The sequence below is a fragment of the Hemicordylus capensis genome, chromosome 1, assembly GCF_027244095.1.
Source record: "Hemicordylus capensis ecotype Gifberg chromosome 1, rHemCap1.1.pri, whole genome shotgun sequence".
Classification (NCBI taxonomy): domain Eukaryota; kingdom Metazoa; phylum Chordata; class Lepidosauria; order Squamata; family Cordylidae; genus Hemicordylus; species Hemicordylus capensis.
Genome location: NC_069657.1, coordinates 243,378,284 through 243,404,270, shown reverse-complemented (window position 1 = coordinate 243,404,270; position 25,987 = coordinate 243,378,284). Strand labels below are relative to the sequence as shown.

General features: G+C 42.2%; 2 protein-coding genes across 9 annotated transcripts in view; one reads left to right on the top strand and one right to left on the bottom strand.

Moving 5' to 3' along the window:
• ITSN2 (intersectin 2) overlaps positions 1-23,431 on the top strand; it is a 124,139-nt gene extending 100,708 nt beyond the window's left edge. For all 4 annotated transcript variants that reach the window (XM_053283883.1, XM_053283882.1, XM_053283884.1 and 1 more), the window contains 7 exons: positions 1,594-1,761; positions 4,064-4,276; positions 8,327-8,448; positions 14,528-14,610; positions 17,001-17,084; positions 19,301-19,474; positions 21,510-23,431. In XM_053283883.1, coding sequence (XP_053139858.1) covers positions 1,594-1,761; positions 4,064-4,276; positions 8,327-8,448; positions 14,528-14,610; positions 17,001-17,084; positions 19,301-19,474; positions 21,510-21,667 — 1,002 coding nt within the window. In that variant the 3' untranslated portion in view covers positions 21,668-23,431. The remainder of the gene's footprint in view (positions 1-1,593; positions 1,762-4,063; positions 4,277-8,326; positions 8,449-14,527; positions 14,611-17,000; positions 17,085-19,300; positions 19,475-21,509) is intronic.
• A 1,692-nt stretch (positions 23,432-25,123) lies between these two features.
• Positions 25,124-25,987, bottom strand: part of LOC128339637 (protein FAM228B-like) — a 47,104-nt gene continuing 46,240 nt past the window's right edge. For 3 of the 5 annotated variants that reach the window (XM_053283893.1, XM_053283894.1, XM_053283890.1), the window contains 2 exons: positions 25,840-25,962; positions 25,124-25,319 (listed from right to left, as the gene is read on the bottom strand). In XM_053283893.1, the coding sequence (XP_053139868.1) occupies positions 25,172-25,319; positions 25,840-25,962 (271 nt within the window). In that variant the 3' untranslated portion in view covers positions 25,124-25,171. Of the gene's footprint in view, positions 25,800-25,839; positions 25,963-25,987 lie in introns of all 5 variants that reach the window. The other 2 variants (XM_053283892.1, XM_053283891.1) reach the window with 2 other exon arrangements.

Below are 25,987 nucleotides of genomic sequence, written 5' to 3'. Positions count from 1 at the left end.
AAGATAGAACAGAAGCGTTGCAACCACACACACCCCTTCCCTGTGGAACTTTGCATGCACCCAAAGGAGATTTTGACCCTCCATGTGTCAGAGCCTAGCTGTGTGCGCGGAGGGAGGAACACTGTGCGCGGAGGGGGGTGGATGTTTAAACCCATTCCAAACTCCCGGGTTTGGTTGCACAGTATGCAGATCTGCTGCTGTGGGGAATCATGGGAGAGGGGAGCCCCGATTTCCAGGGATCCCAGAAGTTGTACTTGGGGTACAATGGGTACAAATATCCATGCGGGCGGACGGGGGGGCATGCTTTGACAGCTAATTGGTGACAGTCGCCAAGACAGAGAGAGCAGTCACCAGGGTACCCATCCTCGCTGCTTTCCTCTATAGAGCAACCTGGCTTGATATAAAGCCCTAATGGCCTGACACTCTCATAAGAGAGGTCGGCTGTGGGAGAAGGGGTTGTTTTATTGTCACACATTATTAATGATTCTGTTCGGCAACTCTCCCCCCTCAGATGGTTCTTTTCATGAGTTGTGAGGGGGTGTCCCCATGGCCTGGCACACTCCTGAGCGAGCGTGGTCCACAGTGGGTCAGCATCCTTCCTCATCGCATATGAGGAATCACTCCTTTCATTGGAGCAATGCTGATCCTTCTGCCTGACCCTGCTCATGAGTAATCCTAGGGGCCGCAAACCCCCAAGGGGAAGGGGCTGGGTCCCCTTCCCCCACCTTTCTGTAAAAAAAAAAGAACTTTAAACTGTTCTATTTCTGCTCAGGAATCCCTGCTCAAGAATCTGCTCAAGAGTCCCTAGTTTGGGCTGCTTTTAAACCCAACCCTGGGTCTAGGGTCACATCCACGGAGGCCATTTGTGTGGTTACACAAATTTGCATGCTCACACAAATGTTGACACATCCATGGAGGCTGGAACCATGCCTGCTGGGGAGTGCCAGGGATTAGATACCCTCTCGCTCCCCCACCCCACTTCCGGCCACCCTTAGAAACCTTTTACAGGCAGAGTTCTCCTTTGCTTGTAAAGGGGAATCCCCTCCAGATTCCCCTTTACAAGCATCACCCCCCTCGAAACGGATCAAACCGGTTTATTTATTTACTTATTATTTATTTATTTTTGCATTTTTATACCGCCTTTCGTTAAAAGATAGCCCCAAGGCGGTTTACAAAAGTTAAAAACATACAATAAAAACACAATAAAAACATCATGCTAAAAGTATAAAAACATATAAAAACAGGCATAAAACAATACAACTGCTTTGAACTGCTTTGACCCGGTTTGATTGAATGGACCGGACCGCCAACCAGTTTGACTGAACTGGTTCGCAGAGCGGCAGTTCATTTCAAATTCGAACCAAACTGCCAAAACCAGTTCTGTGCACACCCCTAGGCTGTACTGTTTTTAAGTAATTGCACTCTTGCACAAGTCTACTAGGGCTAGCTTCCATGGACACAGCAGCTCTGGCTTATTGGTAATGTTAGTGTTGCACATCATGTGGGCCTGTGTCCATAAGTAGATTGTACTTTAAGTAACAATTGAACTTTTTCTTTGCTATGAGCTCTAGTTTTCTTTTCCCTCCCAATCAGATTCTGGAGAATACCCCCGAAACTCATCCAGATCACAGTAATCTGAAGCTGGCCCTTGAGTGTGCTGAGGAACTCTGTTCGCAGGTTAATGAGGGGGTGCGTGAAAAGGAAAATTCAGAACGACTTGAGTGGATACAATCCCATGTGCAGTGCGAAGGACTGGCTGAGGTAACTGTCGCTTGGGCTGCATGGTGGAGGCAGGGTCAGCAAGGCTCTATATCGGTGATGTTTATTATTTGCTGATCTCAAGCTGAGAAGGAAAATCTGTTGATCTACATGGTCAAGCAAAATATAATTCTACATGGAATTATATGTCCAGGTGACAAGACTGTATGCATACAAACATCATTTCCCCCCATCAAAAGTACGACCTTCTGCACCATGAAAATGCCAAAACTTCATTCTAAATAAATTGTGTGCTTTTTAAAATCATTCTGCTTTCAAGATCCAGGTTTTCAAATAATGTGGGGTTTATCCATGAATACTAAGAATGAAAAGAGGAAAGGTGTGAAGAATAAGAACTGATGAGTTGTTACACAGCTCACTTATTTTCCGATAAGAAACTTGCCTTTTAAAAAATAGCAGATTCTCAAAATGCTGAATTCTGCACCACATACCAGCACCCACACTTAGCAACTGTTGGGAATTCTCTCTGGTAAGAGAAACTCTTTTTCATTATAGCAGAGTGCACAGAGGCACAACACAGTGGAATTTAGTTAGGCATACATGTATGCTGAGAGTAAAGTAACTTGGAGCCAGTTCAGAGTTTCAAATCAATATAGGTGGTATTTATTAGAGAACTCCATTCTAGATAGGAAAGTGAGGAGTTAGGATTTCTAATCTAACTAGCTAGCTGGATGCAGATGGATTCTGCATCTCTGCACACATGGTGCAGGTGAGAGGAGCTTGCATGTTGCAAGATAGAAGGAAGGGAAGATAAGGAAGAGGCTGGAAGGAAGTTAGTCCCTAAGAGGAGCAATCTACATTCCAAAGGGATAGTGTCAGAGCAGTAGAGAAGGGATGACCAGTGTCTTGACCCTCTAGCCCTCTGACTCACTTGTCTGTCCTCCTATGTCATTGAGACAAGAGACAGCGCATAGTCCTTCACTTCCAACAGCAACTACATAGAAACATATGACATTAGAGCTGAAAGGGGGATTGGATGTCTTCTAGTCCACTCCCATGTTCAGTGCAGGAATCTGCTACAGCATCCTTGGAAAAATGGCCTTCTAGACTCTGTTTGAAAACCTCCAACCAAGGAGAGCCTACCCCTGCCCAAGGCAGGCTCTTTCGTTGTCAAGCAGCTGTCACAGTAGCCAGTTCCTCCTCATTCTAACCTAAACCTACCTCTTTGCCATTCCAGCCCACTGGTTCTAGTCCTGCCCTCAAGAGCCGCAGAGAACAAGTCTGCTTCTCCTTTCATGTGGCAGCCCTTCAGATATTTGAAGACGCTTCTCATATCTCCCTGTAATCTTCTCTTCTCCAGGCGAAACATACCCAGCTCCTTTAACTGTTCCAGACCCCTCATACCCCCTCAGAGTCATGGGTGACTCTGGGCCAGTCACTTCTCTCTCAGCCTAACCTACTTCACAAGGTTGTTGTGAGGAAAAACTTAAGTATGTAGTACACCGCTCTGGGCTCCTTGGAGCAAGAGCAGGATATAAAATGTAAAAAAAATATAAATAAACATAAATACGCATTGCCCTACCATTTATGTGCAATGGCTTTCCCTAGGATGTTGGGCATTCTGTACTGCATTTTTGCCCATCATTTCCACTGGTTTCTCTACCTTCTGCAAGCAATAAGCTACTGATATTTGAAACTGTTGTTAACTGGAGAGTTAATGGTCGATAAAGTGGTAACAGAAGCCTTCCTATACATGTTTACTTTCATACCCCACAAAATCCGCTTAAGTAGCAAGTGCTCCAGGACAATTTTGTGCCCTTTGGAAAAAGTTTTGCCTATAAAAACACAGAGCAGCTATTCTGTAGATTCTGTATAATTGCTCCCTTTCCCCCCAAAGTGAGTGCTCAGGCCCAGACAAGCGGCTGCTCTATATTCCCCCACCCCAAGGTAGGGATGGTTTTCAAATGATGAAATCTATCCTTGAACAAACTTTCAGTGAATTCATTTGACAGAACTTGTCCCAAATGTATACACAGGTGATGGTGTAGTTGGTACAGACAGCAGTGTACAACCTCTTGTCCACTCCCTGCCCCCGACGCCTATGTAGTGAGGAGAAGGCGGTTGCAGCTTCATTCATCATCATCATCATCCTTTATTGCAGTCATAGACCAGCATAAAAATACATGTTAAAGAATACGAGTAAATAAAAGTGGAAATAGAAGGTGGTTACATATATGATGATGCATATTAACATTAAATCAATATTAAGAATGTATGAGGGTGAACAGCTTCATTCGCTTTCTCTCTCTCTCTCTCTCTCTCTCTCTCTCTCTCTCTCTCTCAGCAACTGATTTTCAACTCCCTGACCAATTGCTTGGGACCACGGAAGCTTTTGCACAGTGGCAAACTCTACAAGACAAAGAGTAACAAAGAACTGTACGGCTTCCTCTTCAATGACTTTCTGCTTCTCACCTACATGGTCAAGCAATTTGTCTCCACAGGATCAGAGAAACTGTTCAGTCCAAAATCAAATTCTCAGTTCAAAATGTACAAAACGGTAAGTGGATTCAAGCATCTCAATTTTTGTGCTTTTGGAGAGGGGAAGGAAAGGGATGTTTTCTCTTAATGGAAATAATGTGTTACAACTTCCTGCTCTGTGGGCCTATTGGGCAGGGGGACCACCGTCGATGTAGGAGTAAAGCTATGGAGGGCACTTTGCCAATACCTGGAGCTAGCATTAGTATAACTGAAGTTGATTGGATTATGTCACCCTCCTGTTAACAATAATGCTGCTTCTTAATGACACCCAGCTCTTATTATGGCCAGTGCTTTCATAATCCATGTCAAGAGCTTGGTCAGTAAGGGAAGTTTTATGCATGTTAGCACTGTTTGTCTTTTCTCCCAAGAGAACGGTAACACACACAAGGCCAATGCAAGTTATGCAGGTGTGTGGTGTTTTATTTTTTTTAGACTGCTCAATTTACGTTAGTGCTCCTCCATTTGTGTTGATTTAAGTGATAGCCTTTCTATGGACTGATTCATACTTGTAAATTCATCACTTAATTATGCAACCCTTGATGATTCGTAACCAAATGTGTGGACTGACTCTCTTTATATATTTACTTTGTATTGCACTAAGGTCTATCTGATGCCTGCATTATTTGTTGTTTAATTCACCTATGAAAGTCATCACTTGTTCTGCATTCATTGAGTAATGAAAATGCATGTGTGAAGTAGTTCTAAGAAAAGGCTGAATGTAGATGTGGAGGCTTAACTTTGAGCCCATTTCTTAAACATCTTGGCTTACCTGCTTGTCAGCAAAAGCAAAGATGATTCTCGCTCTCCTTTTCAGGTGGGGAAGCATGAAATACTGGGGGGCTAATTTAAAAATTACATTTTTAGCCTACTTTCCAAAGGGAAGAAGGCTTGTGAGATCAGCATGTTATTATGTACATGTGTGTGTTCCTTAATAACTTCTGTGTCTACAGTGTAATACAAAGCAAATTAATACCGTGTTTCCCCAAAAGTAAGACCTACCCCGAAAGTAAGACCTAGCAGTAATTTCTGATGTGCCGCTAATATAAGACCTACCCGAAAATAAGACCTACCCGAAAATAAGACCTAGGCGGGAGGCGGGGGGTCGCGGCTGTGCGCTGGCCGCAGGGATCGAGAACGGCAGGAGACGGGGTTGAAACTTGGGGCACTACCTCGGAGTAAGTTGTTCTGTGCTTGCCTGCCGTGGTGGGGGAGGTGTGTGCAAAATAAGACCTACCCGAAAATAAGCCCTAGTGCATTTTTTGGGCCTAAAATTAATATAAGACACTGTCTTATTTTCGGGGAAACACGGTAGTACGTGGGAGGCAATTCCAGGGGATTCTGATGGTGGCACTTTTACTTTGATCTGCCATCTTGGAACAAGATAGCAGACACTTGGATTTGAAGCCACATCCCTTTTAGAATTCACTGTTTGATACAAATCAGATTTACAGTACATGGGAGGGGGTCCTAGGAGATTGTGATGGGGTATTTTGATTGTGATCCACAATCTTGAAACAAGATGGTGGCCAATCAACTAATAAAGATCACCCCTGCAGAAATCATGTGTTGACAATCTGATACAAATCCAGTTTCAGTGTTAAAAGAAGCAGAAATGAGGTTCCATTAATACTACTTGATTTTCTCTGCGGTTTACTCATAGTGAAATATATACTATATTTGTATGCTAAATAATATGTGGATTTCACACACAAAAAATTATATGCATATAGCAATAGCACTTACATTTATATACCGCTCTATAGCCGAAGCTCTCTAAGCGGTTTACAATGATTTTTTAGCATATTGCCCCCAACATTCTATATGCATATAGTTTCCAGTTTTGCAAAAGTATTTTCTGCAAATCCGCATTTTTCTCACTCCAGTGCAATGTGACATTTTTCCATGGGCATTTCTCCACTGCAGAAGTGTCCTGCATCAGAAGTACTGTCTTAAGTATTTGCTGGCCATTCAGTAGAGAGTGGCTATTATGTTTGTGTCCAATTACAGGAAGAAGGCATTGCTTTCTTGGAGGCATACATCTTTCTGTCTTCTGTTGCTTTCATCAATTAACTTTCTTTGATAGTTAAGAGTATTTCTCGGAGGGAAACTCTCAGTGGTCCTCATGGAACCTTTCCTCCAAGGGTAAACAGCAGTTTCGGAACAGGGAGACAATTTTCATGGGAACAGTGGCACTAGGAGAAAAGGGGGGGGCAGGATTTCCCATGTGCCATGTTGCCAATCCTAATGAGCCCCTCCCTTTCCCACGGCGGCTATTTTAACTTGAAGAAGAAGAAACAGGGACAGAACAGAGGCACAAAGGACACATTTAGCATCACGTCTTGTTTGACTCAGCTTGCCTATAAGGTTATCTAATACATGTCTGAGATGAGATTTGTACCAGCGATTTCACAATTTGAAATCTTTTGCTGCAAACATCCCACTTATTACCTGACACTATACAGAGTGAGGTTCACCCTAGTCCATGGGTGTCAGTGGGCTTACATGTACCTTGTTCTGCAGGTCAAGCTGTTAGTATGGTGTAGTCCTATTGTATTTAGAGGGATTTACTTCCAGGCACCACACCAGCTCTATATACACTGTGCAGCAAAGGTAAATAAAGGACCAGCACGTGTGTGCGCACGCACGCACACACACACACACGTACGTGTTTTTGACCAGAAGGAATATAGGAGAACCAGACCATGATCTTACAAGTCATGTACTGTAAATGAGGAAAAGCCACCAAGAACTGAACTGCAGCAGTGCAACAAAGAAAAATGAAACCATCACCACTTGTTTTAATGCACAGAGAGGAAGTGAAGCCTGCATCACACCTACCTTTGTTGTAAAGCTTGAGAGACATGGGAGGTCGATGAACTGGAGCAGGGCAGGAGTGTGTGGGGAGCTTACGTGTACCCTTGCCCTCATGCTGTTTTTCCATTCTAAATTGCCATTGCCTTCCCAAGTGGCTTTTTGGCTCATGGGGGAAGCAGGGCAAATAGGTAAACAACTGGAGTGGGCAGTGTCACTGGAGGAACCAGGGTTGGGGGTGGGGCTAAATACTCAGCATGGTTGCCCTTATCCTAGGCCTCAGCACATTTCCCCCCCCCCTCTGGGGACCAGCCCAAAGATTTAGAAGCTAGAATTCCCTCTGCTCCATGCGCCGGAGTAGGGGGCTCTCTGCCCCCTTGTCCCCAGCAACACCCCCCACTCCACAGCAGGTGGAATCTCTACCTCGCTTGCTCACTCCTCTGTCTGCTCACGTCCGTCTGGCTCAGGAAGCTGGATGGACTGACACAACCGAGAGGAGAAAGCAAGAGAGAAGCAGATTGCACTCTCTTCCTGATCGCATCAGTCCATCACCTGCCTGAGCCAGACAGACATAACCAGGAGGAGGAGGAAGAGGAGGAGTAGGGTGAGGTAGGGGTGGGACCAGGAGGAGAGAGCAACCCGCCCTGCCTTGTTTGCTGTGTCCTCCTCCTGGTCACATCTGTCCATTGCCTTGTTCAGGCACCACCCTGGAGTTTCCAGGTGCCATGGCACCTGGTAATTGTCAAGTCCTGCCTTATCCTACCCCCACCCCCGCCAATTACAACCACCAAAGTTTAGGAGATCTGATGACAAGACTTGTGTGATCCATGTCTGAGGTGCCTTTGACCCTCAAACCCAAGAGTCCTGGATCCCATCCCATCCCATCCCACCTAACCCACTGCTGACTGCACAATATGGACTGGATAATATAGGCAGGACTGTGATATCTGTATTCACCCTCTACATCATCCTGACTAGTGGAAAGAGGGTTCTACAGACATCAGGTGCAGATCTGTGGTAAAACCGCCTAGAGATTTTTATACTAAGCGGTATATAAATTCAATAACAAATAAATACAATAGTTGTCTGTACCCTCCCATACTTCTCCTCTAATTCTAGAATGGCAAAGGGCTGTGCCATAATGGCCCTATTGGTATCCACTTTAGACACAGTAAGCTTAATTACCATATCATGTTTGTTTCCGCTTGCTGAATTGAGTCTGTTTCTATTACTGAAGCTATTGCTCTGCTTTTCCCAGCCTATTTTTCTGAATGAAGTTCTAGTGAAATTGCCAACTGAGCCCTCCAGTGATGACCCAGTTTTCCACATCTCCCACATTGACAGGGTGTACATACTAAAAACAGACAACATCAACGAAAGGTGAGCATTTGGGGGCTTGGAATTGCCGCATCCAAAAGTAATTATTGAAGGGACAAAGGTCCAAACACAGGAGGACTGTGCATTTTAGAAGCAAAACAGTTGCACACAAGCTGGGTGTAGCAGTGACTAACAGCTCCACACTGTGTGAGACAGTCCAGTGGATATTAAAGGGCAATAAGAAATCCCGTCATTGGTTTCGAGTATACAATCTCAAACTCAGTGGATAGTTTGCACTCAGCAATTTAGACACAGATATGTTCAAGGTGGTTATTTTAATGGCCCTCAAGAGTGTCAAATTATATTGTTTGAATTAGAATCTGAGATGTATTGAACAATATGTTGTGATCATGAATTTCTGTAACAAACTGTTAACAGAGAAATTGTTCATCTTTGGAAACTCTATCTCGGAACTTCTTACATCATCAAACAGGAGATTTGGCATAGTGTGCCATCTCTGCTGTGAGCCCAGAAATTGCCAACTTCTATCAATCGATCGGCATTGCAAACAACTGGGAGGAGACTCCCCAGACATCACTGTTGTTTACCTGAAACAATTTACCTGTCGTTGGCCGACTTCAGTTCCAATGGATCTTGTGCTTATTCCTTCAAGATCTGGGGATGAGGACAGTCAGTCCTAATGAAACCTGCAAAGCAAGTCCTGCTTTGGACACAGACAAATCTGACTTCTCTATATCAGATAGACCTTTGGAGCCATCTTTAGATCATCTTGTGGTGGAAACTAAGTCAACCATTGTTTGCATGGAGAAATGTTTTGGATTTAGGGATGCAACAATCTGCTTGTCCAACCAGTGATTCAGTTTATACTTTCTTCCACTCAGAAACTTAGGCTCCAGTGCAGCCCTGGATTAGCCATAAGGCAAAACAAGCACGTGCTTAGGGCATCAAGGGCAGTGAGGGCACCACAGAGTATTCCCCCTAGCTATCATGCCCTTAACTCTCTCATTGAACATAAGAACAGCCCTGCTGGATCAGGCCCAAGGCCCATCTAGTCCAGCATCCTGTTTCACACAGTGGCCCACCCTATGCCGCTGGAAGCCACAGGCAGGAGTTGAGGGCATGCCCTCTCTCCTGCTATTACTCCCTGCAACTGGTACTCAGAGGCATCCTGCCCTTGAGGCTGGAGGTGGCCTATAGCCCTGCAACTATTAGCCGATGATAGATCTCTCCTCCATGAAGTTATCCAAACCCCTCTTAAAGCCATCCAGGTTGTTGGCTGTCACCACCACATCTTGTGGCAGAGAATTCCACAAGTTGATTATGCGTTGTGTGAACAAGTACTTCCGTTTGTTGGTCCTGGATTTCCTGGCAATCAATTTCATGGGACAACCCCTGGTTCTAGTGTTATCTGAGAGGGAGAAGAATTTCTCTCTATCCACTTACTCGACACCATGCATGATTTTATAGACCTCTATCATGTCTCCCCGCAGACGTCTTTTTTCTAAACTAGATAGACCCAGGAGTTGTAGCCTTGCCTCATAAGAAAGGTGCTCTAGGCCCCTGATCATCTTGGTTGCCCTCTTCTGCACCTTCTCCAGTTCTACAATGTCCTTTTTTAGATGTGGTGAATTATACACAGTACTCCAGGTGTGGCCGCACAATAGTTTTGAATAAAGGCATTACAATATTAGCAGTTTTATTTTCAGTCCCCTTCCTAATGATCCCTAGCATGGAATTGGCCTTTTTCACAGCTGCCGCATATTGAGTCGATTGAGAAAACATTGAGTTACAATTTCAACGAGCTGTCCACTGTGACTCCCTCTCCTGGTCCGTCACCAACAGCTCAGATCCCATCAGCATATACTTTAAGTTGGGGTTTTTTGTCCCAATGTGCTTTACACTTGCCAACATTGAAGCGCATTTGCCATTTTGGCGCCCACTCACCCAGTTGGGAGAGATCCTGTTGGAGCTCCTCACAATCTGTTTTGGATTTCACTACCCAAAAGAGTTTGGTATCATCTGCAAATTTGGCCACCTCGCTGCTTACCCCTACTTCTAGATCATTTATGAATAAATTTAAAAACACCGGTCCCAGTACAGATCCCTGCGGGACCCCACTTCTTACTTCCCTCCATTGTGAAAACTCTTCATTTATCCCTATCCTCTGTTTCCTGTCTTTCAACCAGTTTGCAATCCACACATGTACTTGTCCCCTTATCCCATGACTGCTAAGTTTCCTCAGGAGTCTTTGATGAGGAACTTTGTCAAAAGCTTTTTGGAAGGCCAGGTATACTACTGGATCACCTTGATCCACACACTTGTTTACACTCTCAAAGAACTCCAAAAAGTTTGTGAGGCAAGATTTACCTTTGCAGAAGCCATGCTGGTTCTCCCCCAGCAGGGCCTGTTCTTCTATGTGCTTTACAATTTTATCCTTGAGGATGCTTTCCATCAATTTGCCTGGAATAGACGTTAAGCTAACTAGCCTGTAATTTCCAGGATTGCTCCTGTATCCCTTTTTGAAAATCAGGTTACATTTGCTACTTTCCAGTCCTTTGGTACAGAGCCTGATTGCAGGAATATGTTATATATTTTGGCAAGGAGAGGTCTGCAATTTCACATTTGAGTTCTTTCAGGACTCTTGAATGGATGTCATCTGGCCCTGGCAATTTGTTAGTTTTCAGTTTTTCCAGACAGTTTATAACATCTCTCTGGTCACTTCTGTCTGACAGTTCTTTAGCCTCCATCCCTGAAAAGTCTGGTTCAGGAACAGGTATATGCTCTGTATCCTCTGCCATGAAGATGGACATAAAGAACTCATTCAGCTTCTCTGCAACCTCCATATCCTCCTTAATAATCCCTTTCACTCCCTCATTGTCTAATGGTCCAACAGCTCCCTGGCAGGTTTCCTGCTTGTGATGTATTTAAAGAAGTTTTTATTATTCCCCTTGATCCTTTTGCCACCTTGCATTTCACTGCCACACTCAACTTTAGTTGATTTTTTGTAATTGTTTTTATCTGCCCTGTTTGACTTTACTCTGCATTGTTAAAAAAACCATTTTCATTGGCTCGGTTTGCAACTAAAATTTAGAAAAACTACTAAACTATATATCCGAAGTAAAAAGTCATTGATTTGCGAAAGATGACTGTAAAGAGCAGTACGGAATATTGATAAAACTTCACGTAAAAGTTGGTCATATGTTATTATGTCTGACCTTGAAGAAGAAATATTTTTCTCAATCATTCCTTCTGTTGCGGCTATTTATAAGAAATTATAGTCAGTGGAACTGTTTTGTTTTACCTTAAAAAATCTAGAAGAAAACTTGTAAAAATTTAAATAAATATTAAGGTATAAGTAAATAATTTGCTTGAATTTTAATGTCTTGTCAGTTAAGCAATGGAGGGAGCCGAGGGGGGCACCATTGTTGGGCTTTGCTTAGGGCATCAGTTGCCCTTAATCCGGCCCTGCTCCAGTGGCTTTACCAGTGCTCCCAGTTTTGATCCATACTGCAGAAAATGCTAGAAACACACCTGCACAGTGCCATTAACATCTAGAAAATTAGTGAATATGTATCTTATGCAACAGCTATTCACCCACCCACCCCCAACATAAAACAATACCACCTTGGGATTGTTTTAATGACAGGCGGTGTACAAATTTAACAATAAATTAACAATAAATAAAAACATCCTACTCCATATTTGTTTATTGTGGAGCATACCTTGGATAAGTTGCCATTGGAAGCACTCTGATCCAACAAACAGAATGGGCAACAAACTTGACCTTGTGGCTCACAAAGCCTGCTCTACCCTCTGTTTCTGTGAAAAATTCTAAATGCTTTGTATGGCTAGATACCAGCATTATTTATGGGGGAAATATCCATCCATGAACTGTCTGCCAACGGAGAAAAGAAACTCAGTTTAGAATCCTCTTTCAGTTAGAGGCTTCTAAAATTGTAAAGTGACAAATAAACACAGTCAAGCATTTAGTGGACTGTGGTTCCAATGTGATTTTGCACTATGAAGACATACAGGGCTTAGCTCAACAAAACGCTTGTCCCTGCTAACTTGGCAAAGAGGCACCTTTTAACGTGGTGATTCTCTTTATTTAGCAGGGGGAGAGTAACTGGCCCTGTCCACTCCCAGCACAGTATCTCCAGTGACTATTGCTGGTGTCTATCTGATGTTCCTTTTAGATTGTGAGCCCTTTGGGGACAGGGATCCATCTTATATTTATTTATTATTTCTCTGTGTCAACCGCCCTGAGCCATTTTTGGAAGGGCGGTATAGAAATCAATCAAATAAATAAATAAATAACACCAAAGCTAGATTTCTTTTGGATGGGGAATGCCCCTTCAGCAGTGTGATGCAGCTAATAAAAATACTAATTTAATCTTAGGCTGCATTAACAAAAGTATAGTGTCCAGATCACAAGCTGTAATAGTTCCACTCTATTCTGTGCTTTGGTCAGACCTCACTTGTGCTGGTCAGATTCCATTCTGGGCACTAGCACTGTATTTTAGGAAGGACACTGATACACTGGTATGGGTTGAGAGAGGGCAACAAAGATGGGGAAAGGTCTGGAAACCAAATCCTTTGAGAAACACTTGAAGTAGCTGGGTGTTTAGCCTGGAGTAGTCTGTGAAAGCCTTCTTCAAATACATGAAGGACTATTAATAGAAAAAAGGAGTAGACTTGTTATCTCCTGTAGATATTAGGAAGAATTTCTTAATAGAGCTGTTTGACAGTGGAACAGTTTGCTTCACACAATGCTTTTCACTAGAGGTTTTTAACAGAGGCTGGATAGCCCATCTGTCATGAATACTTTTATCAGGAATACTAGGAGACTTCCATACCTTCCAAGTCTAAAATTCTGATTCTAGGGTTGTCTGTGTAACTTAAAAGCTGACACACTTGTTTGTCCTAACAAAAGATATTCAACCATTTCAGATGATCCCGCAAACCATAGTTTTATAGATTGTGAACAAGCCTATGCATGCTCTTATCCTCATTCCCTGGCTGAATTGAACATTTACTGGTTTCTTAAACCACAGTTTCCCATGACATCTGAGCCAAGAAACAGTGGCTTAAGCAATCCCAACAAAACTAGGATATCAACGGTGTGGTCCTGGTTTGGTATCCTGGTTTGCTGGGTTTACTTAAACCACTGTTCTGGATCCAGAGTCAGGTTTTAATCATTTTTAAAATTGTTTTATATTTTAAATTATTGTAATGTGTTAATCTTTTTATTTTGTTGTAATTTGTATTATTTTATTGTAAACTGCCCAGAGATGCAAGTATGATAGATAGACGGATGGATGGATAGATAGACAGACAGACAGACAGACAGATAGGAAACTGTGGTTTAAGAAAGCAGGAATAGTTCAGTTCAGCCACAAGAGAAGGAAGAATTGCCATCTTATTCATGATCTACCCAGCTAAGGTGTGTTGGTTCATCTGAACTGGCCCATTGTTTCACTCGTCGTGTAATGAATTATGTGGAAGCAGCACAGTTACCAGAATTTTGTGCAGAATGCAAAGAATACCCAATTCTGAAAACAGTTCCTGTTATGGGAAGTGAACTCATCTGATTAAGGCCTTTGAAGGCTTGTGATTAGGAGTGAAACTGGGATATTTAATTTAATTTATTTATTTACTTATATACCATCTGACTCCAAAGGCTCTAGACAGTTTACAAAAATAAACACAATAGAAACAGAATAAAACCAACTATTAAACAACAATTAAAATTAAAAATATTCAAAGATTACCGCAATTAGAAAATTTAAACAGCAATTAAAACATTAAAACATTCAGAGACTATTAAAAGCTTGGCTAAAAAAGTGTGTCTTAAGGGCTCTTTTAAAGGCTGGTTAAAAAGTTAAGCCACAAATGTCTATAGGGACCTCCGAAGCCCAGAACAAGCTGGTAGGATACGGAGACAGACCTCTCTTGATGATGATAATGTGAGCTGGGGATCATGCGGAAGAAGGCACTCTCCCAGGCACTTATCTATGATATGACAATCACTGATAAGAAAATGAAAAACCATTTGTGAGTTATTTTTCTTGTTACCTTTTAAAAAAATGTACTTTTGTAAGCAAAATGCTCACTTTTGCAGAACTGCCTGGGTCCAGAAAATTAAAGGTGCATCAGAGCAGTATATTGAAACTGAAAAGAAGAAACATGAAAAGGCTTACCAAGGTAATAAACCCTGATTTATTTGAATGTTTAGGAACTGGCTGTTAGGGATGTGCATGAAACCAATTTTATTATTTGTTTCGAGCTCAAAATGAATAGCAAAATCCTCAGATGATTCATTGAAACAGCAACCAAGCCAGCTGTTTCGACGAATCAACCTCGTAATGATTTGAGTGGTTTGAGAGATCAGGCCATAGGAAACAATGGGGAACTTGAAACACCCCATTGTTCCCCATGGGTAGCTCCTAGAGACACCACAGTGGACTGTGTGGTAGGGCATGACAAGTGCTACTTACCACCCAACCCACAAAAGAAATGTGCAAGCGGGCGATTTAAAAAAACCACTTTCCCATAGGATCCTATGTGGGTTTTGGGGAAAGGTTAAACATTTGTTTAAAATCACTCACTTGAACATTGATTTTGTGGATTGGGTAGTAGGAAGCATCCATCATGCCCTACCACACAGCCCACTTTGGTGTCCCTGGGAGCTACACATGGGGAACAATAGGGTGTTTCACGTTCCCCATTGTTCCCAATGGCGAAAACAAGCTGCAATCATAGAGTGCACACAAGAAGTTTTGCATTGCCACTTGCAATGCATTTTGTGTCCCTGCCTTGTAAAACACGGCAGTTTAGAAGTACACAGTAAAAGGAAACCTGTCCCTCCCAACACAGCACACATTTTTCAAACACAGTTTAAAAATGGCCAGAAAAGAATCACCGTCCCAGAATCCCCTGCCAAGTCATTGGTAGCTCTCTCATACACAATTAGGATTCCTTATTTCAGCATTGTAGCAGCTGCCACAGCAGCACCCTTAAGAGCAAGCATAGTAAGAGCTCAAGAGGTGCTCTTACCCCTGGACTTTGGGGCCGAAGTCCAGGGCCTCCACACCCCTGGGGCCCCAAAATCCTCTTTAGTCTGTCCCGGGTGGTGTGGTCACCCGGCTGAGCATGATGGTGCTTGATTTGCCGGTGGGGGGCACAAAGGCCTTTAGGTCCAGGCTCCAAAATTACCTAGGTGCACTTCTGAAACATCTTCAGCCATATTTTGTGGCTGGGAGCAGACCCGAGTCAGTGAACTCTCAAGGCCAGACATGGAGCTCATCTCACAGCAATCACCAAGAAAATATTACAAACAGAGAGAGAGGGAGAGAGCTGAGCTGCCACTGTCCAATGCCACAACACAAACCAAACTACAACTCAAGGAAGGAAGGAAGGCGCTCAGGTTCTGCCTTTGTCAATCTGAGATCCAGCAAAGCCAGATAGTTCTAGCAGCAACAATAGCACAGCCTTCAGGAGAGCCTTGAAGACCCATCTTTTTAGCCTGGCTTTTAATGATATCTGGTTCAAATGCTTCTGTTGTTTTGTTTTATTGTGTGCTTGTTATTTTAATGTAAACTGCCCTGAGCCACTTTAGGAAGGGAAGAATATGCTGAGAAAAGAAAACCACAAAATCAAACCTTCCTTGATTCCTTCCTTACTCCTCCCCTGATGTCAAGGGCACATTAAGTTCTCTGTCTGCCAGTCCCCAGGCCCTTTGAAAACATTTTAAAATTCTCTCCATTTTTGTTCCCCCCCTCATCCCTCCCCCCAGCAAATGGGGGCATAGTTGCCCATGACAACACTTGATCTGTATGATAACAAGCCAACCAAGAAGCAAGGAGATCTCAAGCCAATCAGAAGCCAGTGCCAGAAAACCAATCAGCAAGTCTGCCTAAAATAGTGCTCAAAACTTGAATCAATTTGAGCTTGAAACAGAGTCATTGCGATTTAAACCCTAAACAGGCCCTTTAATTTAAGGGCGTATCGTCTAGAGTTCAAATCACTCAAGATGGCCCGTTTTGAGCTCAGATCCATTCAAATTGAATTGTTTTGCACATCTCTACAGGCTGTACCACAGGCACTGCTGAATTTTTGCCTGAATCTAAATGCCCACATATTCTTAGTTCCTCATCCCATTTTTAGGAATATGAAGAAATGGGTAGATATGAATATTCTATGAATAAATATGAATAGTAGCCTTTAAAGGGGTGATAAGTTGTGTTTGGAATTGGCATTCTGTGACTGCTGAGAACAGAATTCTGATGTACTACTAAGGGATTTTGGTAGAAAGGGACAGTATATATATCTCTAAGTGGTCATCGGTTGCAATACAGACAGCTGTAGATAGACTGCAGTTAACAAGCTGCTTACTCCAGAATAGTATTTAGATTTCATGAAACTACTTCCAATCAGTTGATGAATTTACACAATGCGTAAGTAGTATAAAGTGTTTACAGTGGTGCCTGAGACAAAGTGCAAGACCACCAACATATGGATTGCCCCATATTTTGTTCTTCTGGCTTTGTTTTTACATCCAAGCTGATGGTAATTCTGATTCTTCTTCCTCCTAGCTCGATCGCAGAAGAGTTCAGGAATAGGACGTTTGATGGTGCATGTGATTGAAGCCACGGAACTAAAAGCATGTAAACCTAATGGTAATAATTGAGGGATCAATCTTTGCTTACTTAGCTACATAATTTAACCCAAGCTACCTAATGTGTAGAGTGCTTGAGGTTACAAATAGTAACAAATAGTAACCAGCTTAAATGTTAAGCTGGTCTAAGGACTGTAATAAATTTACTTACTTACTACAAATAGTAATCGCCAAATACAACTTTTTAGAGGTTATATAGTCACAGTCTTGCCAGTACAGTTAAAATGAGGAGTTGCTTCAACATTCTACCATTATAAGCCCTGAACATTCAGTTTCATTCCATAGTATCAAAACCATCTCTCCAATCTGCCTGACCACTAGCAGACATCAACTAGGTGACAAGTGACACCATTCCTCCAAATCTGGTACACATCTGGAATTAAATGGTTGAGATGCTGACCCCTACATTCTAGAGAAGAATGGATGGCTACATTTTTGCCATCAGTTAACCTATTATAACCTTAATTACAGGGTAAAGTCAACTAAAGACACAGATCAGAAATTTTGTTCACTGAGGGTTCTGAAGCCAAAGTTGGGAGGGGCAAGTCCCGGCAAGTTCTGGAGAGTGGTTTCCTGGCTCTAAAAGTAGCTTCTCGATAGGGAGAGCCTCAGAACACTCCGTACTTCTGTAGTTAAACCACCATTCCTCTCCCTATTCGTTTTATGGGTGTTTGTTTTCTCTCTCCACTGAGGCAGCACCAAGGTGGCAAGAAGGCGGGGGCAGACAAGGTGGCAGGGTGCCTTGTAAAGGAATGTGAGGTGACAGGAAAGTGGCCAAAGGACTTATGAGGGAATGCAAGGTGGTGAGATGGTGGTGGGCCTTGTGAGGTCACACGAGGCTATGGCAAAGTGGCAACTGGATTTACAGGGAACATGAGATGGTGATGAGGTGGCAAAGAGCCATGTGAGGGCACATATGGCAGTAGCAGATGGACTTTGAACACATATGGCAGTAGTGGACGGACTTTCTGAGATTCTGTATCAGAGATATACTTCCCCCTGTAAGCAACTTGAATTTAAACACTAATAGTCTACATCAGAGGTATGCTGCCTGTGAATATGGAGGCTGCAGGGGCATAGCAAGGTTGGAGTGGGCCCAGAGACAAGATTTTAAAATGGTCCCCCCTCACTGAAGCTCAGCTCATGAAGTAAAGAAATCTTAAATCAGGCTGAATAGTGGTACCAAAAAGCATAGTAAAATTTATATATATAATACCTATGTGCCACAATAGAATATCATCCTAAATTATTTTTTAAAAGGTTTTGTAAATTGTGGACAATGCAAGTCATTGAATGGTGCTAGAGAAAGACATGCTGTTCTGGTAGCTCCATCAATTTCGGAGGATGACCACAACTGAAGGAAGCCCGGGCGGGTGTGTGGCTGGGGGGGTCGGTCATGTGACTTGCCTCTAGGGGAGCCCCCAAGGCAGTGGCCCTCAGACAATTGTCTTCCCTTGCCCTATTATAGTTACGCCCCTGGGAGGCTGCACTTAGCCAGCATGGATAAGAGCCACTGTTACACTTGGTGCTCATTCAGATGTTCCTTTTTTAAAGCCTGGAAATTCAGTAATCCAAAAACCTTCAGTTTAAGATGAGATTTAAGATGCTTTAAATTTTCATTTGTAGTCTAAAAAGCATGGACATTGCAAGCAAAAATGCCCATCTTAACTTCTGCACAATATAAGCTGTGAAGATTTTGTAGTCTGGTAGATTATGCTGCTTTAGAAATGAGGCTCCAGGCACCCACATTTTGCCTTGGTCTTTCAGCTTGAGATTGGTCTGCATCAAGGCAGAAATTCAATAGGTGCAACATGCCCACTCACTTGCTAGAGATGTTCCTGATGAATTTCTGCCTGATACATCTCGCTTTTAAGTTTATATGGTGTGGTAGTCAAAATGGGCACTTTTAACATGCCATTTCCATGTTTTCTGAAGCCCGAGGGGAAATTTAAAACATCTTAACTCTCATTTTAAATCAAAAGTGTTTAAAATCACTTAATAAAATACAATATGCATTAATAAAGCTAAGAAAATATTTTACATGGTGCTGTAAATATAGCAAAGATCGAATCAGACTCATTTAAACTGAAAGTTAAAAACCACTGAATAAAATAGAGAGCTTTTAGCAATGGCTTGGTTTTCCATGGTTTTCTTTTCTTTTTTGTTTCTATTATTTAAAAGAAGGTTAATGGGTGTATTTGTCTGTTCTGCATTAAGGGAAAAGCAACCCATACTGTGAAATCAGCATGGGGCCTCAGAGCTTCACAACAAGGACACTGCCAGATACTTTGAATCCCAAATGGAACTTTAATTGCCAGTTCTTTATTAAGGATCTTTATCAAGATGTGTTGTGTATCACTATGTTTGACAGAGATCAGTTCTCACCTGATGGTAAGAGAGATATTTTTAAAAAAGAAAAACAAACATCACAATCTGAAGTTATTGTATTTGTGTTACTTTGTCCCAAGCTGATGACTGGGTGTGCTGAGGAGCATAGCACAGCCTTCCCATTCTGCCTATCCAGGATCACTCACTGGCAAACCCATTATATTTTGTTCTTACTATTTTTGTCTGCCATAATGTCTCTGACATGAGTTATATCAGAGGTTGGTGGCAGCAACTGAATATTTCTGTTCTGTTTGTAACAGAATGATTATTTCCTGTGATCGCAAAATAAATGACCAAAGGGAGCTCTGCCTGGGGTGAGCAAGCTCTGTGACCATTACCCACTTATTCTCCCTTCTAAGTCCACTGTGACAGAAGAGTGGGGGGGGGATTAAATCACCCTCTTCTTCCTCCACTGGTCAGGGAAAGGCAATGCCTGGGGAGACCCAGACCCAGCTCCGTTGTCCTTCCTCATTATTGGTGTGGGGCCCTCTAAAGAGTTGGACACACCTGTGACACTCCCCTGGGACCCACCCTACTTCCTGTCCTGCTCCTGGCGTGCTCTCCCAATCCCGATTCCCTGGTGGCCCGTAGGGCGGGTCTGCCAATCCCTCCTCCTCTTCCCTGCCCCTTCCTGCTGTTCCATCATGTGGTGTCTCCTGCTCGGCTTGCTGCACACTGGGCCAACCCTGCCTAGCTGCCAGCTTGCCACACGCCAGCAATATGGCCCACCCCAACCTCAGGGTCAGGCTCTCGCGTTGTTAACGACAACAACAATTTATATACCGCTTTTCATCAAAAGTTTCCGAAGTTGTTTACACAGAGAAATAATAAAGAAATAAGATGGATCCCTGTCCCCAAAGGGGTCACAATCTAAAAAGAAACATAAGAAAGACAACAGTCACTGGAGGTACTGTGCTGCGGGTGGATAGAGCCAATTACTCTCCCCCTACTAAATAAAGAGAATAACCACATTAAAAAGGTGCCTCTTTGCCAGTGCGGATGCTCCTTCTGGTGAAATACCTGCCATTCGGGCAGAGGAAGGGATCATCTGTCCTGTGGCTGGGGTGACAGACACTGGGTTTTTTTGAGGGGGAATGTAATATTTTGTATCATTGAGGGCAGTTGTTTTACATACATGTCTGCATATGAAACTGTAATGTATTTTAATGTGGCAATGTCTGCTCAAGTGTCTTTTTTTCTACACAGTACAATTGCTGAAAGCAGAAGCAGCAAAAACTCACATCTTCTTAACACAATTCTGGATCTCAGTGTATGCCACTGTAATATAACAGGCAGCCCTTGGGCCTCAAAGAAGCTGGCTGACATACTGGGCAGGTTGCATAATGTTGCGCAAATGACATTACACAAAAGAAAGAGTAAGCAATGTATACACAAGTTGTGCAAATGACGTTGCAAAGGAGTATGCCCATTGGAAATAGGTTTACTTTTGTGTAATTTCATTTGCACAACTTGTGAACATGCAGTGTTATTGGGCTGACATACTCTCGTGCAGGATGTCAGCCAACAGGTAGCAGTTCTAGGTAGCAGTTCCTAGATGAAGGCTTAGATGTCTTCTCTTTGATCTGAGATGAAAAGGGTTGTTCCCATTAGTAGTGCCTCAAGCCCTCTGTATGCCAAATGCTGCTACCCTTGCGCACACTCGCCTCCCTCCTTTCCATTTTTTTAAAGTGGGGGCTGGAGGGCACCTTGCCATCCCAATAATCTGCTACCTGAGGCAACTGCCTCACCTTGCCCCATGGAAGAGCTGCCCTGGTTCAGCTGCTACTCTGGTTATGCTGAAACTCTGTTTAGGATGTGCATAGCACCTGTTCTACAAGATTCTGTGTTCAAACGCCCTGGCCGTGGTGTAATCATTACGGGGGACAAAGAAAGAAGCATGCAAGTGCAAAGCCTGCTCCTGTTCGAGCTGTGTACAGAAGGATATCTGAACAGCCCTTACTGATGAGGTTTCATTGTTTGTTACCTTATTTGAACCAAGCCTCATTTCTTTCTCTTATTCACCTTTTTTGTTCAACAGATTTCTTGGGTCGCACAGAAGTTCCAGTAGCCAAAATCAGAACAGAGCAGGAAAACAAGGGACCTACAACTAAACATTTACTGCTACATGAAGTAGCAACAGGAGAAGTGTGGGTACGCTTTGATCTGCAATTATTTGACCAGAAAACACTCCTCTAAAGGCAAAAATAAAAAAGGGGGAATAACAAAGATTATCCCCATTGGACTAGGAAGTGTTTTATTTACAAATAGGTTTTCAACCCAGGCAGGTACCTGAGCAGGAATTCTTGCTGCTGAATCATGTCTCCGGTTCACCTGTTGTACATTATTTCTTTGGTGTGTGAGCTGAAGTTGGTGGCAGTCTATGCAATGTAAAATGTACTGTATATAAGATATTGTAGCACAGTGCCTTTATTGAGATGGACATTTTTGAATGCAGATGCCAATGTTTCCATTCAGGGCTCTTAAAAGTATTAATTAGGAATCTGGCATTTTAAAAGTATGTTTAAAGTAATTAAACAGGTTAATATATTAATTACATATTAATATATAGACTGAATAATTGTGGGGGGGGTTTGAGAATAATTTTATCTCAAGCCTGGAATATGATCTCCACTTGACTTTCATCTCAGGATATTAGTTGTAAGGAATATAAGCTAAGTTTTAGCAGTTCAGGACGCTTTAAGCAAGGGGAGGCAGATTTTAGGCTTGTGGGATCTAGTTTGTTTTTAATCAAAACTTTGAGGTTCCACCAACCAGAGCCAATTACATGCTACATTCTATGGGCTATATGGCCTGCATGTAAAAATACAAGTTACTACAGATCAGGGATGTGAACACAAAACATTAGAGCTGGACAGCAGCAGATTTGCACAAACACCTAGTGAAAGAGAACCAATTAATACTCATATTTTACAGGTTAGGAACACTGAGGCGTAAAAAATGAACAATTAACACAAAGCCAGCAATGACTTTTTTAAAAAACTTGCAATTTTACTTGCTGTTAAAGCACTGAAAATCAAAAACCCTACCAACTGCAAATCACACCACGATCTACCAGTAGTTCTTTACTTTGGCATTTGATGAGGAAGTTAGAACTTTTTAATTCTGTTCCATTTTCTGAGTCAATGTGGTTATAAAAAGGAATGATTAGAAAAAATGATTCATTTTAAATACTGTGACCTACACTATGGATACTTTTCTGCTGTTTTAATATTTGTTTTTTAAAAAAACAATTGGGTTTTCTTGCAGATTTCCTTAGAATGTGGACCTTTAAGACTTGTCATAGCCAAAAGCCCCAGTCTAGAAAACATTTATTACACTTAAGTCCCATTGTTTTGAATGAGACTTAAGCACAACTAATATTACATAGATTGCAGTCAAGATATATGTAATCTGCATAAAATAAGCTTATTAATAAACTATACAGAGGCATAATTATTTTCTACAAATTAGTTTTATTGTGCTGCTCAATTTGGAAGACAAAGAAGTAATGCAGGAACTAAACTCAAATAAATTTATAGAAATGTTACATTTATTATGGAAATTGCTCATAGGATTTTATGGAAATACAGCTGCAGCAAGCTAGTTCTGGTGGGTGCCAAGTGCCCCCCTGAAATGTTTCCTGTACAAAAGCTCCAGCACAGCTCTGCTTGATTTTTGTGGGACTTGCAAAAGAAGCACTCCTGGTGAGACATGTTCATTACTGGGAATGCTGAAAGTAGTTGTGGGTTTTGGAGAAATATGCAAACCCATGAGAAATGCCTCTTTAACTTGCCTCACTGATGTTTAAGCACTGTATACAATGTGAAATATTTACTGAAGTTGTATCTTTTAGGTGTTAACTTGCCTAACTGGTTCTAGCAGAATTGCAAACCCAGCCTGAATATAACAGTTTCTGTGATTCATTGTTTCTAATACAAAATAAAAAAGATGATTTTCTGAGAGTATGGATTCAATTAAACAGAATGAGATCCCACTTTCTATAAACCTCTGTGTACAATAACATTTCTGGGGTGGGGGGGACGGGACAACTTCACATTTAGTTGAATATAGTGTCAATATGAATACTCAATCAACATTTGAGTATTACAAAACTACCAAATTTCTATGAGAGAACAGAATTATTTAGATTTACCATTCTTAAAGTAATAGAATGTGTTACTGTTTCTTGTGAGATGTAACTAATCCTTTTAACCAGTTTGCCTACAGTACTAAATGCGTACATGTTGCAAATCAACTGTAAAAAAGAACAACTAGCAGAGTTCATTACCAGAGTTAATATTTATATCCAAACTGGAATCTTCATCCATCAGTTCTAAGAACATGATGGGGGAGGAAAAGGCTGTCCAGTTATCTCAAGTTCAGCAGAACACGTTCAGCAGGCTCACTTTAGGCATCTTTCTTGGAAGTAGCCTCTGGTATTTGCTTTCCTTTCTATGTATTTTCTGGATGTCAGGTGTGCAGGCATCATGTTAATTCATTACATATGGTCATATAAATGGATTCTTGGCTTCTGCCGCCGCCTGAGTAATGGCAACTTTCATGTCACCTCTATAGGGCAATGTCAACCAAGTCTCAATTACTACAATTTGCAGCTTGAAATATTCAATTGGGTAGACAGTAATGAACAGATTTCCCATCTGCTCCAAGGCTAGCAATGAAGGACACTATGTATTGAACAACTGGCTGGACAGTCTTTTGCTTCGTATCCGTCTCTAGAAGTTCACTTAGCTGCTATATGAATATTTCCAACTCTAGAGAATGGTTCTTATTAGGAAAATGCTAAGTCCTGAATAACTCAGCCTCCTCTTGCAAGAGCAGTACCATTTTACACTCTTGCACCCACAAAGCTGACATTAACTCAGATGTTTGTACTCTATGTGCTGACTACAATCCTTGTTAAAAAAACAAACAGTATTGTGCAACTATACCAAGTAAACTCAGGGATATTTGATCTATAGGTGACACACAGTTTGAGCCCCCTTCATTTCTGGCTTATGCCAGAAAAATCTTAAGCCTTAAAAAAATGGTGCCTGAAAGTTATGTGCCCGTTTACTTAACTGCGTTTCAACAGACTTGTATGCAGTATCTCAGCACTCTATGCTACTGCACTGTAGACTGGATCAATAACTGCTGAATTAATCTTGCCACTTTAGAAATGTACCAAGCGCCTGTTTAGAGTTTTTTCAATTTGAATAGGTTGGTGAATATATTTTGCAGTTTGAGAGCTCACCCTACTGTAGCAAAGGCCACACTGATATTACATGTGCAAAAATAGCTTTGCAAGTGCACAGAGCATTTAATCCATGTGTTCCTTGAGTATTATACAGCAGGAAACTCTGCTGTCTGCTTTATGATTTCCAAACATGAGGCTCTATGGACCAAGACTGCCCTCAGCCTATGACTCCTAATCCGAGGGTTAGCAAATATTGATGCAGCCGCTCTAAAACAGCTAAGCTCTGCGGCTTATCTATATTCCACACTGTACTGTTGTGTTCTTAGTTGCCTGTGACTGATGCAAAAAGCTGAGGATCTATCTTTTTACTTTCCAAGTATTTACTGTTAACTGTAGCTCACATTAGCCTCACTACTTTTGCTTTACAATCTTGGACAAGGAATCCACTTCAAAGAGGCCTCATTAGGAAGCAGATTTTATTGCTGGTTTCAAAACGGATGAGCCATTTAGTATTTGGTTTGCCATGAGACCGGACATACTGAAAAATCTGATTTCCTGGTAGAGGAGCCTCTCTTGTTCCGTGGAAGCCAGGACGAGTCACCCCAGTTCTTGAAATCCATAGAACTCAGGTTTCTAGTGGTGATCATTTTTTGCCTTTTAACAGAATGAAATTAGGATGGTTAATGCTGTCCACCATTGTCAGGCACTAATGCTGCACCACTTGTACACTGAGTTATGTCGAGGCTGTTATTCTGACACAAGAAAAAAAATTATGACAGACTGACCCATATCCTAACATATGACTTTTCAACGATATGCAAAATAAAGCCTTGCCAGTAGTTACATTGGTAAGATCGGGGGACAGTGTAACATACACGGTGTGTGAACAACACAGTACTATTCCATTAGGATAGATGGACAGGACAAACATCTTCCGTGAAAGCCTCCTCCTCTTGGATTTAAGAGGCAGCCCATTATAAATGGCAGAAAGCATGAGGTTATGCCCAGACCAGTCTCTGCTTTGAACTGGACAGGAGGTTCCTCTCGGGGCTCCTGGCTTTTCTGGCTAGGATATGTTTCTCCTTGTGTGTTGTCTCTTGCTCTTTACCTTGCCTAGCTCTGATATGTGCCTTCCTATAAAAAAAGAAGAAGAAGAAGAGGAGGAGACACTCACCTTGCCAAGAGACCAGCTACCATGATCTGCTCTCTTCCCACCCCTCCCTTGCCTCTCACAGACAGAATTTCCATTGCTGGGATCCAGCTGCTATGAAGATGTATCCAGGAAAGCCTGCTACGCCTACAAAAAGTGGGAAAGGCCCAGA